This window comes from Macaca mulatta, chromosome 17 (assembly GCF_049350105.2).
Source record: "Macaca mulatta isolate MMU2019108-1 chromosome 17, T2T-MMU8v2.0, whole genome shotgun sequence".
NCBI classification, from domain to species: Eukaryota; Metazoa; Chordata; class Mammalia; order Primates; family Cercopithecidae; genus Macaca; species Macaca mulatta.
In genome coordinates, this window is record NC_133422.1 from 27,167,117 (window position 1) to 27,180,014 (window position 12,898).

General features: G+C 37.9%; 1 protein-coding gene across 2 annotated transcripts in view; it reads right to left on the reverse strand.

Moving 5' to 3' along the window:
* SUCLA2 (succinate-CoA ligase ADP-forming subunit beta) overlaps window positions 1-12,898 on the reverse strand; it is a 70,784-nt gene that overhangs the window by 20,521 nt on the left and 37,365 nt on the right. For both annotated transcript variants that reach the window (XM_077974358.1, XM_015121053.3), the window contains exon 7: window positions 36-197. In XM_077974358.1, coding sequence (XP_077830484.1) covers window positions 36-197 — 162 coding nt within the window. The remainder of the gene's footprint in view (window positions 1-35; window positions 198-12,898) is intronic.

Sequence of the window (12,898 nt, forward strand, 5' to 3'; positions counted from 1 at the left end):
AGTGAATCCAATTCTAACATAAAAACACATGGTACCTAGGCAGCCTATATTTCCATCGAGGCCAATGTAGTTGAGATTTGCCTGAGCAGCGTCTTTGTCCCTTTCATCTTCCTGGGTCCAGTCCTGTAGATCAAAGATTTTCTTTTGGCGATAGGCTGAATTAGAGTCAAAATTGATCTTTGCATCCATACACAATACTTTGAAGGGAAAAAGAGAAAATGACTTCAATTTCAAGACAGATACAATAAAGTATCAAATAATCAAATGGTCTTTCATTTAGGGAAAAGACACATTTTAACTTTGTTACTTAATGAAAGTATTTCAATTTATGTTCACCATGAATTCAAACTGTTCTTTAAAAAAGAGTATTTGGGAATTAAAACTGCCCCATCAAAGTTATTGGGTCTACATCCATACTATGCACTACATAAAGAAAAAGGAAACCTCAAAAATATTTTAAATTATTTAAAAATTATCAAAAATTAACTATCCTTGTTCCTAGCTAACCCCATCACTTGGGCCCCATATCCCATCCCCTCTCTTCTACTCAAAAATATTGTTCCAGCAATTCTGTCTCCCCTACATTATAAACCTGCCTCCCCCTTACCTTTCTATTGGCTAAATCTTGCCAACTTGCTAAAACTGTTTATTTCCTCACCTTAACAAAGAGGGAAAAAAATCTTTTAACTCCTATCTCCTCCTTACTCTCCACTACACAGCAACTCCTTGAAGATCTGTCTAATTAAAAGAGGAGTCTCAGAACAACGGTTTCTGGGGAAAAAAAGAAACAGAGGGGTAAGCAAACTATGGCCAAATTTGGCCTGTGCCTGTTTTTATTTTTATTTCTTTTTGAGACAGAGTCTCGCTCTTACACCCAGACTAGAGTGCAGTGGTGGCATGATCTCATCTCACTTCAACCTCCACCTCCCAGGTTCAAGCGATTCTCATGCCTCAGCCTTCAGAGCAGCTGGGAATACAGGTATGCACCACAATACCCAGCTAATTTTTGTAGTTTTAGTAGAGATAGGGTTTGCCATGTTTTTGCCAGGCTGGTCTCGAACTCCTGACCTCAAGTAATTCACCTGCCTCAGCCTCTCAAAATGCCAGGATTAAAAGTGTGAGCAAACGAGTCCAACCTGTGCCTGTTTTTCAAATGGCCTGTAAGATAAGAATGGGTTTTACACTTTTAAAGGATTATGAAGACAAAAGGGGAAAAGAAAGAATGAGAAGAACAAGAAGAAAAACAGCAGCACCAAAAACTATATGTGATCCATAAAGCCTAAATAAAATACTTATTAACTGCCAACCCCTGTGCTTAAACTCCTTGTATCAAATTTTTTTCCTGCCATTATCTCTTATGCCCACTCTAATCAGGCTTTTACTTCCAGCACTCTACCAAAATGGCTCTCAACAAAGGTCACCTCTCTGACTTCACCTTTTAGTACTCTACCCCTTCCTTACTCCAATCTAACCATAACATTCTCCTTGCAGTTCCTGAAAAGATACAGGGTTGAAAGAAACAGGCAATTTCAGCTGCTGCCCAACACAGGAGACAAAGTTTGGAGCCCAGCTAAGTTAAGTACCATTAATATCAAAAGTCAATATTCTTTCAGAGGAAGACAACAGAATTCAGTCTTTACACCTTATCTCCCAAAATGTACAGTATACGAGTCAAACTTACTAGATCCGTAATGAAACGGGGAAATGTGACCACTATTAAAGAGAAAAAGCAGTCAACTGAAACCAAACCCACAGTAACCCAGATTTAGAATAATCAGGAGACTACTATAAACTTTTTAAAACATGTTTAAGGATTTAAGAGAAAATATGGTCATAATAAATGAACACACAGGTAATATGAGCAGATAATAAAACAAGGGAACAAATGGAAAATAGAACTAAAAAGTATATCTGAAATAAAAAATTCACTGGATGAACTTAACAGCAGACTGGTGATGGGTCAGTGAACCTGAAGACAAACAGAAATGATCCAGCTGCAGAAGAAAAAAAAAAGAAAAAAGAAACTGCACCTCAGTGACCTCTTGGACGATATCAGTTAAGTCTAACACGAAACTGGAAGAAAAGGAGAATGGGACAGGAAAAAAGTGATGAAAGAAAAATATATCAAGCCAAGATTCTATATTCAGTGAAAATATACTTCAAAACAAGGACAGAATAAAGACATTTGCAGAATAATGGCAACAATATTCATCACTAGCAGACCTGCGCTAAGAGAAATGCTAAAGAAAGTTCTTCAGGCTCAAGGCATATAACATGTGGAAATCTGAATCTAAAGTGGTAAATTTCAAGAAGGGTCAGTTTTGTCCCAAAGGGGACATCACGAAATGTCTGGGGGCATTTTTGTTTGTCAAAATGGGGGATGCTACTGGCATCTGAATGCTATTGGATAAACATTCTGTTAAACGTCCAACCAAGCACAGGACAGCCTCCCATAACAACAAAAAAATCAACCTACCCTAAAATGTCAATAATGCCAATGTTGGTAAATCTTGATCTATGGGTAGGAAAGAACAACAAAAATACATGAACAAATTGAAACCAACCCAATAGTCCCACAGACTGTCCTTTTGGATAAACAGTGAAATTGACCTTTCTGGTCTTAAAGCTTGAAGCTTATACTTGTTTTATCTGAGTTCCTTCCTCAGGAAGGGACCTTCAGGGCTCTGGAAAAAAAATGTATCAAAGAACTTCAGTCCCATATACTTGGCCTGATTACCCACACACAGTGCAACAAGAATCATTGCCCATAGATTCTTCCAAATTGTCTTTGCTGGAACATCTCACAAGGTCATTTTAGTCAAAGTCCTAGGAAAATAGCCAGTTCCTCCAGCTGTGCCCTATTACAAAAGAAAACGGGTTTTTTTTTTTTTTTTTTTTGAGACGGAGTCTCGCTCTGTCACCCGGGCTGGAGTGCAGTGGCCGGATCTCAGCTCACTACAAGCTCCGCCTCCCGGGTTCACGCCATTCTCCGGCCTCAGCCTCCCGAGTAGCTGGGACTACAGGCGCCCGCCAACTCACCCAGCTAGTTTTTTGTATTTTTTAGTAGAGACGGGGTTTCACTGTGTTAGCCAGGATGGTCTCGATCTCCTGACCTCGTGATCCACCCGTCTCGGCCTCCCAAAGTGCTGGGATTACAGGCTTGAGCCACCGCGCCCGGCCAGAAAACAGGTTTTTATTAAATGTATGCAAACACACACATTTCCATGAATTAAGAATATTCACAAATAGTTTCCAAATTCTGGAGAAATTAGGCAGAGAGAGAAATATGCCTCAAATTCTACTTACAAAAGTATCCTCTACTCAGTACACTTAAAGGATATATCAAGGCTATATATAGCTCAAAAGGAACATATTCTCCAGACTTTGAAAAACAAAAAACAAACAAGAATCAGCAATATTTCAAACAACAAAAGCCATAAAAATTATTTTAGTCTTCCATTATTTCAGTCCATGCAATCAACTCCTGCTGTACTTCATATTGGGTTAGCAATCTTTATAAACACATTAGCTCTTTAATTAGTATCCTGGAAGGTCTCTCTAATCCAGGGGCACAAACTCCCAAAGTTTTTAGAAACCTGCATTAAAGAGTCCTTTTCATGAACTCCTCCAAAGAAGCAAGCCCTGGACCGTAGGTGATTATAAATCACTTTTTGAGGAGAATCAGAGTAATATCAACTGTCATGTCAAAAGCCATAAGACAGTCATGAAGACACAGTTGATAAGGTAATTAGGTTACTTGTGTGGCATACAACAATTTAACATAATCATAATTACAACTGACAACATATATTAAGGCACATCAGAATTTCAGGAATGTCATACAATCCTGGAATACATATTAACAACATATCTATATAAATATAACCCTAAGACAGTTAAATACCACCTCACATATGAGAATGCTTCCTGTATAATTCTAACGTAACAAGCTTAATAAGCCTAATATAGCTCTCCTGGATGTCAGGGAACCTAATATCCAAAAAAAAATAGTTTGAGGTCAAAAAGACTGAATTTAGATCTTGAAATTTTGCTTATAGAAAGTTTGGCAAATATCAAAGTTTTAAGACACTTGTTATCACTGTAAAATGTCATTCATTTAGCCAAAGTTATACAAAACATTTACTCTTTGATAGAGAGGCACTCATTTTCCTAAACAATAAGATGTAATAAAGATAGCATGCCAACTAAACCTGTCTGGCCCTTCCCCCTCCATTTTCTCCCTGCAGCTTAATCAGAAGGTAAACAAAATCTTTCATCTCTTAATATTACACAAACATTTTGTTCAAAAGCAAAAACCAAAATTTTCCTTTATCTGATATGTTATTAATGTTAAAGTTAATTTTAATAGAACTGTATAAACCTAATTTTAATCAGCTTGTATATGAAGATCATGTATTTTTGGTAAGGAAGGCTATAAAGCCAAGATAGTAATTTTGTATGTGAAAGGATCTTGTATGGTAAATTGCTGTCCTGGAGTAAAATGTTATTTAAAGAAAAAAGAAAGAAGAAGGGGGAGGCGAAGGGGGGAGGAGAAAAATCTGGGACTGATGGGAAAGTCCAAGAGGAGGAGGAAGAGGAAAAAAATCTGGGACTGATTGGAAAGCTCAGGTATGTCATGGATGGTCTGTGTAAGTCATATGTAGCTTTTCTGGTTTTCCAGTGTGTCTATCTTCATGCACATAAAGAGAAAACGGAACACAGAAAAGGTTTAGATAATAGATTCTTTAAAACCTGAGAACTAGAGAAATTTGGCTAATTAACATTTCATAGTTAAAGCTCTTAGTCTTGATGAAGGTAAAATTAGAAATACTGTAAAGAAATGCATCGGCAATTTAACAATTCTTAATAGTTAAGTATGAAGCCAGATTTAGCAAAGACCCAAATTTCACATACATACATACTTGCATTGCTTCACACTATGTTAGTTGTTTTGCATGGATAGTGCTGGCACTGAATTATTTACTGGTCATGTGCCTAGAATGAATTTCTTGATTGCACAGGATGTATGGTGATATTGGTGGACTTAAGATTACTGAATTGTATACCAGGAATAAAATATTCATCATGTGGTTTTTTGGGAGGCTATGGGAACACTCTAGCCTCCAGGGTAGACTGAGTAGGGGACAGATTGAAGGCTGGGTTTCCTGTTTGTTTTTGCTTCTAATTTTCATTTGTTTGCTGTTGTTCTTCTGTGGGTTTTGCTTGTATATGTATATATATAGAAAACCATAAACTTTTTCATTTCCTAATGGAAAGCTTTTATTTCCTTCTACAATTTGCCTTATTTATCTAAAGTTCCTAAGCTACTTTGGTCAAGCCTTTAAAAATTGATAGAGAACACCAGCCATTTAAACTATGGTGGGTTTTGCTTACCTCTAACGATCTAGAGAACTACAAGAGCTTTAAGGTTTCTGGCACACACACAAAAATAACAATAAAAGACAATTTCTGAACAGTACATTATATATTCTGTTATTTGGAAAAAGGTGAGAATAAAAATGTTTAAGTGTTCATATCCAAAATAGACTGAAGCCTATTTTGCATGTAGATTGGTAGAAGCTTATTTTGCAGGTAGATCCTGCTGTGATTTGTCTTTGGTGGAAGTGGCAGACCAGAGAGAGAAACATGTATCAGAAGAAACTCTCTATTAGATGAACCTTTGATTCCTTGGTGGCTACATGGTCACCTATGGTATGGAGAAGAAACTATGAGATGAACCTTTGATTCCTGGGTGACTACATGGTCACCTATGGTATGGAGCTGCCTATGACACCCCTCCTCAGCATGAAGCGCCAGAAAGATCAATGACCGGATTCCTCATGATTGAGGAATTGATAAATAGAAAGGGAAGACTGAAACTGACCCAACAGTCTCCCATAGACTATTCTTTTGGATAAACACAGAAATTGACCTTTCTGGTCTTAAAGCTTAAGACTTATGAGTTCTTTCCTCAGGAAGGGACCTTGGGACCTCTCAAACCAAACGTATCAAAGAACTGAAACTCACCAGATCACCACATGCAGACAATGAGACTCTGACCCCTCATTCATTATTACTGCTTCCTTGCCCCTCCCTAGGTTTTGTTTCTTACACATTGTTACCTTTCTTCCCTGCTATATAAACCCCTGGTTTTAGTCTCTCAGGGAGATAGATTTGAGAATGAGATCCCATCTCCTCAGCTGCAGCACCCAACTAAACCCTTCTTCTTTGGCAATACCTCTCAGTGATTGGCTTTCTGTGTGGGAAGCAGCAGGACCTAGACCAAAGCCCTGGTGTTTTGGTAACAAAATGAATAAATATATTGAAGCTAATAAAAGCCATTTATATAAATGTTGAATAAGAAAATTATAAATATAGAAAGTGGTAAAACTAGAATGAACCTTGAAGAACTCAAGTGGAATTAGAGTTATCAGTATACATTTGGAGATTTTTTTTAAAATGGCAAAAACTGCAATTTTTGCACCAACCTAAATACTAAGAAACTGACCCCTTTGATAATGAGTATTCCTCACAATGAACACTACATTCCTTGCAGTTGTTCAGTTTGAAATATTTTCTCATTTCCATTACTATTTCTTCATTAATTCATAAAGTATTTTCTTTAAATTAAAAAATAAGCTGGGTGTGATGGCTCACACCTTTAATCTCAGCACTTCAGGAGGCTGAGGTGGGAGGATGGCTTGAGCACACGAGTTGGAGACGAGCCTAAGCAACAGACTGAGGGCCCATCTCTACAAAATTTTTTTTTTTTTTTTTTTTTTTTTTTTTTTTGAGACGGAGTCGTGCTCTGTCGCCCAGGCTGGGGTGTAGTGGCCGGATCTCAGCTCACTGCAAGCTCCGCCTCTCGGGTTCCCGCCATTCTCCTGCCTCAGCCTCCCGAGTAGCTGGGACTACAGGCGCCCGCCACCACGCCCGGCTAGTTTTTTGTATTTTTTAGTAGAGACGGGGTTTCACCGTGTTAGCCAGGATGGTCTCAATCTCCTGACCTCGCGATCCGCCTGTCTCGGCCTCCCAAAGTGCTGGGATTACAGGCTTGAGCCACCGCGCCCGGCCTTACAAAAAATTTTTTTTAAAAATACAGATAGAAGGCCAGGCGCGGTGGCTCACGCCTGTAATCCCAGCACTTTGGGAGGCTGAAGTGGGCAGATCACCTGATGTCAGGAGTTCAAGACCAGCCTGGCTAACATGGAGAAAACTCCACCTCTACTAAAAATACAAAAAAAGTAGCCAGGCATGGTAGCATGTGCCTGTAATCCCAGCTACTCGGGGGGCTGAGACAGGAGAATCTCTTGAACCCGGGGGATGGAGATGAGCTGAGATCACACCACTGCACTCCAGCCTGGGCAACAGAACGAGACTTGGTCCCAAAACAAACAAGCAAGCAAACAAACAAAAAAAAAACCAGACATAAACATAGGTGTGTTTTTATGTATGTGTACAAACATACACATACACATACACACACATACTTCTTGGCTGTGTTTGCTGAAAAGGCCTAGAAGCAATGACACAATATTAGCAATATGCATTAAGTAGTATGTCTATCTTGGTACCTATTAATAAATATCGTTTTCCACAAAAAGAAGCCAAGGTCCTTTGGAGAAACAGTGGATTGCCAAACTGTGACAAGGAAAACAGAAGACAATCCTGGAATATATTGTTGCACAAAATTTAAAGCCTTGCTCAAATAATAATATGGGCATATCAAAAGGACAAAGGGAGGACTTACAGTCACACAAACCTTGCAAATGTTTGTAGCAGCTTGTTGGTAACAGCAAACTACTAGAAATAACCCAAATATCCTTCAAAGTGTAAATAGTTGAATGAAATCAGGTACTATCTATACAGTGGAATGCTACTCAGCAATAAAAAAGAAACTATTGGTAGATGCAACAACCTGGATAGACCTCAAAGGCATTATGTATAGTAAAAAGGTCAACTTTAAAAGGTTATATATTATATGATTGCATGTATATAACATTCTCAAAATTAAAAAAAAAAAAAACTATAGAGGATGGAGAATAGACTAGTGATTTCCAGGGCACAGGGACAGGGTAGGAAAGAATTGGTAGAGGTTGTGAATACAAAGAGGTCTCCTGTATTGATGGAACAGTCTGTATCTTGATTGTGGTGGTGGCTACCCAAATCTATGTAAGGATTAAATTATACATACACACACAAATGACTGCAGGTTTAAAACGTTTAAAAAAAATGGTGAAAACTAAATAAAATATTTAGTCTAGCTAACAGTAATGAGCCAATGTCAACTAACTATGTGGGTGTATACAGCTAAATAAGATGTCATCAATGGGTGAAGGGCATGCAAGACCGTATTATTTTAACAACTTCCTGAAAGTGTATTTGTTTCAATATTGTAAGTTAAATTATAATTTTATTTATAATTTTTCATTTATTTAAAAAAAAAAAAAGAGGCCACAGGAGCAAGCCTGAAAGTGGCCTGTACTGGCCAAATCTGGGACAGTCCGTCCAACAAAATAATGATTAAAATGGGTAACTCATTGATTAAAGAATGGATAAGCCCATCCTAATACAAACGAATGGGGCAGAAGAGAAAGCTCTTCTTTTAATACAAAGTCAACTATTAAATATAGAAGTAATGATGTAGTTAGAAAATCATCAGTAGATGCCAAAACTAATGGGTAAAAGTTTGACAAGTAGTATAACATTTTCCCACAAATTTCATAGTAATTACAATGGGAAAAAATAATGATTCTATAATGAAAAAACCTTCTGGACACTACCTTAAACAAGTAAGCCAAGTTAACATTATCAATACTGGAACAAACCAACATAATGTACCTTCTGACAACGTGCACTATGAAGGAAAAAAACACCATGAGGGAACATCAAACAGAGAAACACAAACTGAAGGGCGTTCTACGAAATAAATGACCCCTTCTTTAAAAAAGAAAAAAAAAAAAAAAAAAAAGGAACAACAAAAACATAAGGTCAAGAAACAAATCAAACTTCAAGATCTGTTCCAGGTCAAATGGACGTGACAACTCAATTCAATGTGTGATCCTGGTCCTAGGGGAAAATAGTATAAAGGACATTCCTAGGACACCTGGCTACATTTGAATATGTATTTTGAATTAGATAATATTTTCTCAGTGTTAAATTTCTTGGTTTTCATAAATGTAGTCAGGTTATATAAGAAAATGTTCTTGGGTCACGCCTGTAATCCCAGCACTTTGGGAGGCCAAGGCGGGCAGATCATGAGGTCAGGAGATCAAGACCATCCTGGCTAACATGGTGAAACCCCGTCTCTACTAAAAACACAGAAAATTAGCCGTGTTGGCGGGCGCCTGTAGTCCCAGCTACTCGGGAGGCTGAGGCAGAAGAAAGGTGAGAACCCAGGAGGCAGAGCTTGCAGTCAGCCAAGATTGCGCCACTGCACTCCAGCCTGGGCGACAGAGCGAGACTGTCTCAAAAAAAAAAAAAAAAAAGTTCTTGCTTTTAGACACTAGAAGAACAATGTCTCCAACTTACCCTTAATGGTTCCAAATATATTTTTATACACACAAATGCAAGTTTACGCAGACAGAAAGACAACAGAAAGAGAATAAAATAGAGTGAAATGTAAACAACTGGCAATGTTGAGGAAAGTGTATTTAGGAGTTCCCTATACTGTTTATTTTTGTATCAAAAATAAATTTAAAAGTAAGGGGAAAAAAGCCTACATGGTACCATATTCACAGTAAGGAATGATTTAGTTCAGCAAAATATCACCCATTAAATTAAATTAATGCTGTTGAATAGGAAAAAAATTGGCAATTCTTATGCTTTTGCTTTCCATATAAACTGGATAAGGATCCACTCTTGAATGGTTCTTGGACAGTTTTTAGTTAATCTTTAGATAACTACATTTAAGTTATACAGGCTGGTGCAAAAGTAATCACTGTTTTTTTTAAAAAAATGGCAAAAACTGCAATTTTTGCACCAACCTAAATACTAAGAAACTGACCCCTTTGATAATGAGTACTCCACACAATGAACAATACATTCCTTGCAGTTGCTCAGTTTGAAATATTTTCTCATTTCCATTATTGTTTCTTCATTAATTCATAAAGTATTTTCTTTAAATTTAAAAAAAAATAAGCTGGGTGTGATGGCTCACACCTTTAATCCCAGCACTTTAGGAGGCTGAGGTGGGAGGATGGCTTTGAGCACACAAGCTGGAGATGAGCCTAGGCAACAGACTGAGGGCTCATCTCTACAAAAAAATTTTTTAAAAATTAGCCAGGCATGGTGGCACGCACCTATAGTCCCAGCTACTCAAGAGGCTGAAAAGGGAGGATTGCATGAGCCCAGAAGACTGCAGTGAGCTGTGACTGTGTCACTGTACTCCGGTCTGGGCAACAGAGCAAGACTGTCTCAAAAAATTAAAAAATACAATATTTTATATTAATTTCCAATGTTATTGCTTTGTGTTTAAAGATCATTATCTGTGTTATGAATTCTTGGATATCTGCTAATACTTTTTAATTTGTGACTCAGTATTAAGGTTTTTTAAATCAGTATTTGGATTTTAAAAAAGTGTTTTTCTAAATACTGGGTAGCCCATTAAATTTTAAAAAGGAGGGGAGGGGCATGAGGAACACCTAGTGAAGGCAGTAGTCCTTGCTAGGCCTCTGGAGGACACTCCAGAAGATCAAGGTAGGTTTACTGAGGAAGCAGTTGAGGGCGATTCTCCAATGGAAAAATACTCAGGGTAAAATCCCTAGGAAAGAGATTTCTTAGGCAGAAGGTCTGTAACAGGCAGTAGAAGCAGCCACTAACAATACATGCTCACAAGTAAGTATGGGTAGAATATCAGTAGAGCCCATTCTCAGTTCACACGGAGGTGCCTATTTCATGGTACTCAACAGGGGAGATGACACATTGGTAGTTTTCCTCTCTAGAAATAACAAATGCATAGTACCAAAATCAATTTTTGCTTGGAGATTTCTCCTGAGTTTCAGTCCACAGGAAAATAATCAGGATGACTGGTATTCTGGTGAGACTAGTATCTGTCTACTCTTCTTCACTCAGATACCACTGAATTTCTGCCACAATCTTTGATAAAACTAAGGCCAAGGTTCTGGGAACATAGTAATGCTTTGGATAATTGTTCCCAGTGAATGGCTAAGGTTTTGGGGTGCTATTATTTCCCCAAATTTGGTAACTGAGGAGTCAAAGCTGTGATAAACTTGTATATATTAATATGTTATATATCTTTAAATGTGAAACACATAAGAGACTTAAAATTCAAACAATAATAACTTCTGAGACCATGAAGAAACTCAACCCATTCCCATGAGAAACTGTCAAAATTGCCATGGTTGAAAGAATCCCACTCCACCTAGAATCCATAATTCCTCTAGATAATAGTCAATCAAACAACAAATTAGAGAGAACATCAATTTCCTTGAACTTCTACCTCAAATAAGAGAATTTGATGTAGGACTTCAGTTATGAAGGTCCTTTGGATCTTATCACATTTGGACTTTAAATTCCAAGTGTGTCTTCATGCAGTTTACTATTAGAGTTTTTTAGAATATCTTAATGCCATAATTTAATCTGACTGCAGAACTTTAGCTTTACTTGAAAGCTTAAAAAAAGAAAATAAAGTTCTCACTGCAGAACCTTTACTTTAGCTTTACTAAAAATAGAATAAGATACTCTAAAAAACTAAAAGTAAAGCTAAAGTAAAATATTAATTGATTAAACATTTAAAAGTAAAAAAGAAACAATTTAAAAAATAGAACATATCTGACTAAACTGACCCAAAAGAAAAAACAGAACACATTGAGGATATTTACTGATCTTAAGATGGAGAAAGCTGAGCGTGGTGGCTCACGCCTGTAATCCCAGCACTTTGGGAGGCCAAGGTGGGCGGATCATGAAGTCAGGAGATCGACACCATGGTGAAACCCTGTCTCTACTAAAAAAAATACAAAAAATTAGCCGGGCGTGGCAGCGGGCGTCTGTAGTCCCAGCTACTCGGGCGGCTGAGGCAGGAGAATGGTGTGAACCCGGGAGGCGGAATTTGCAGTGAGCCGAGATCGCGCCACTGTACTCCAGCCTAGGCGACACAGCAAGACTCCATCTCCAAAAAAAAAAAAAGTGTAAAAGATGGAGAAAAAAAAATATCTCAGTATAAAAGTAATGGAACTTGGCTGGGCGCAGGGGCTCATGCCCGCAATTCCAGCACTTTGGGAGGCCGGGGCAGGCAGATCACCTAAGGTCAGGAGGTCAAGACCAGCCTGGCCAACATGGTGAAACCTCACCTCTACTAAAAACACAAAAAAAATTATCTAGGTGTGGTGGTGCATGTCTGTAGTCCAAGCTACTTGGGAGACTGAGGCAGAAGAATTACTTGAACCCAAGAGGCAGAGATGGCAGTGAATCCAGATCACGCCATTGCACTCCAGTGTGGGCAACAAAGCAAAGACTCAGTCTCAAAAAAAAAAAAGTAATGAGATTTGAGTACATGCAAAAACAAAAATATTTCCCCAAAAATCAAATAACATTAAACAATAAAGTACAATCTCAGAAAAAGATTCAGACCAAATGTCAGACAAAAGATTGACATCCTTAATATATAAAGACCCCATATACATAAAGAGTTCCCCAGGATATGTTACTAAGTGAATAAAGAAAGATGCAAAATGTATATAGTATGCAATCTATATATCCAGATAGCTAATTCCATAAAATTACAGCTCAATCACCACCACACTGGATACACTAACCCAGCACTGCCCAATAAAACCTTCTGCAATGATGGAAATGTTCTATATGTGTGCTCTCTTAATATGGTAACCACATTTGGCTATTGAGTATTTGAACCATGACTAGTGCAACTAAGTAAATG